Source organism: Penaeus japonicus, unplaced genomic scaffold (genome assembly GCF_977035675.1).
Source record: "Penaeus japonicus unplaced genomic scaffold, GWHDUDI00000001_assembly GWHDUDI00000029, whole genome shotgun sequence".
NCBI classification, from domain to species: domain Eukaryota; kingdom Metazoa; phylum Arthropoda; class Malacostraca; order Decapoda; family Penaeidae; genus Penaeus; species Penaeus japonicus.
In genome coordinates this window covers 28173638-28176137 of record NW_028234431.1, presented here as the reverse complement: position 1 = coordinate 28176137, position 2500 = coordinate 28173638, and the positions used below count along the sequence as shown (strand labels likewise).

General features: G+C 37.0%; 1 protein-coding gene across 17 annotated transcripts in view; it reads right to left on the bottom strand.

Moving 5' to 3' along the window:
* Positions 1-2500, bottom strand: part of Mrgn1 (Mahogunin ring finger 1) — a 22292-nt gene that overhangs the window by 9874 nt on the left and 9918 nt on the right. For all 17 annotated transcript variants that reach the window (XR_006223418.2, XR_015192486.1, XR_015192487.1 and 14 more), the window contains 3 exons: positions 2281-2401; positions 1851-2042; positions 500-853 (listed from right to left, as the gene is read on the bottom strand). Coding sequence is in view for 12 of the 17 variants with exons in the window: in XM_043019190.2 (XP_042875124.1) it covers positions 500-853; positions 1851-2042; positions 2281-2401 (667 nt within the window). In the remaining 5 variants the exon portion in view is untranslated. The remainder of the gene's footprint in view (positions 1-499; positions 854-1850; positions 2043-2280; positions 2402-2500) is intronic.

Sequence of the window (2500 nt, the reverse complement as noted above, 5' to 3'; positions counted from 1 at the left end):
AAAATATCTAATACTATCATAAGTCTCAAAATATAAAGCAAAGCCAAATTTGCATCTTATGAAGAGTGTGAATTCTGTTAAGTTTTAGTATAAAAAAAAAAAATCATAATCCTTTCAGTGTTAAAAAAATATATAAATTAGTGAAGTCTGTAGGAATAGAAACAGAGTTGTAAAAAAGAAAGATTACAGAGAAACCAAAGGGGAGATGGACAGATCTGAGAGTGACCTTCAGGAAATGGCGTTAAGGTACAGAATCAAAGACACTAGGAGGAAGGTACTAATCAAGGAGTTGGCATGCAAGGCAGAAAATGCAAGTTGTGTTGTTTAGCTGATCTGATCGGTCATGTGTGGTCGAGAACTGTATTTGTCAGTGCAGTAAGATCAAAGCCCAAAATACCTCCCTTCCCTGCTCATCATCTTTGTCTAGAAGAGAGTGTGGGAGTCAGTGGAAAGTTGGATAAAAGAGGAATGAAAGGAGTCCGAGATTACTTGATAATACCTTTCTGGGGGTCCAAACGGGTGATTCTGTCGGAGCCTGCGATATGCTGTCCTCTGCTTCAACCTCTGAGTTGGGGGCGCACCTCATGGCTAAAGTGGGGAGGGAACTGAGGGAATTTTCAGTGTCATTGTCTTCTCCTTCTTCATTTTCCTCTTCCATCTCTGGCTCCTCTTCTCCGATTTCCTCCTCGTCCACTTCTGCCTCTGCCTGAGGGGCTCGCAGCTCTTTCTGGGTCTGTTCTTCTGGATTCGGTACTACCTGCTGGAGAGCTGGGTCCTGGCTGGTGTCTATGCCGGTATCGGTCTCTGATTTGTCCTCATCTAATAAGCTTCGTGTTTCTGCAGGGTCCACAGGCTATGGGTGCAAATCAGTGAATTAATTACAGGTTCAGGTTCATTAAGAAAAGAAAATTGCTTTAAACACTGCTTGGATTTCTAAAATCATACTATCTTTCAGTCCATAAAAACAACCAAATCATTTCCAAAATTGCTACTTTTATTTGCTTTTCAAATGTAACCAAATTCTTTTGATATTAATGGCCTATTCTTCTTTTTTTGCCAAGGCAACATCATTTTATTCTAAGTCATCCTTACTTAGTCATCCTTACTAAGTCATTCTAACTCAGAACAATCTTGGTAAGATATTTTGATAATACATCAAAATGAATGTCTCCATACCAAAACTTAATATCAACACACAAAGTTACATTTAGATACACTGTCAATGAACAAGAAAATATCAAATCTATGAACAATGCATGATATCAATGAACTAAATACTTTCAAATTGGATAGCTTCTTTTGTCTTCCTCATACTCACAGTCTGGAAATAAACGTGAACTTTTGAGTCCTTAGGTTTTCAGCTTCATTAGTGCCTGGGTTGCTATTAGGCATATCATGGACAATAAATAAAACTTGAATACCACACTAACCTTCTATGTGACTGATATCATGTCATCTTGTAATCTATAAAATCATAATTTCCTTTATGACTAAAACACATCTTCAGCAACCTATGAACACTAAAATTAAATATTTTTCATTTCAACTATGATATTTCATCTAAAGGAAAGTTGAGTATTAACTTGAAAACCAAATAGAGTGGACTGCTATAGTATACCAGTTTTTTTAGAACAAATATAGAAGCTGCACCACATTTACAAAACAAAAGTAATAGCAACAACAGTAACAACAGCACTAATAACAACAATGACATTAACAATAATAATAATAATAGTAATAGTATTAATAATGATAATAAATATACAGAGATCATTCATCTGTCCTTTTCAACATCATTAAACTTGATTAAAAAGTTTAAGACATTAAACTTGTCTAGAAGTTTGTCATACTTCCTTGTTACGAGGTCCCCCAATTTCATTCACAATTTTCACGCTGTCCTTAGAGCCAAACTGCTGCTTCTCTCGGGAATGTTTCCGGCCAGCCTTCTTCTTTGCTGATGAAACAGGCGAGCTCACCATGTTCTCCATCTTTGTACTTGTGACGTCATCTGACTCCTGCGCAAGGAGAACCGACATGCGCATCTGGTCGAGGCAGAGAGAGAGAGAGAGACTCATGTTATTGATAAATTCAACTTTTAGCATTGATGTTGTTCATAAATACACATTTAAGTATTCTTTCAGTATCTTATTCATAAACACACTGTAAGCAATATCATCACTAATATTTACATCTTTTAGCCTTATACAGAATATCTGAAGGTAGGACCTAATTAGGAAGAAGATGAAAAGTGAGAAAACATATACACATGGAAGAACATACCTCAGGAACCACAGATGAGTTGTTGGTTGTCTCACAGGAATTGGGTGGTTGCTCTGTCTGTGTGGTAGAGTCTTCTAGTGTTCCTGTGCCAGACCTGATTGTGATGCTCTCAATGAAGCACCTGAAACACATTTAGGTCTGTTAAAAAATTTCTTCTTAACCCATTAACGATGGGGCTGTTTTGGCTCCAAATGGTCAAAACGCCGGGATATTTCAAACT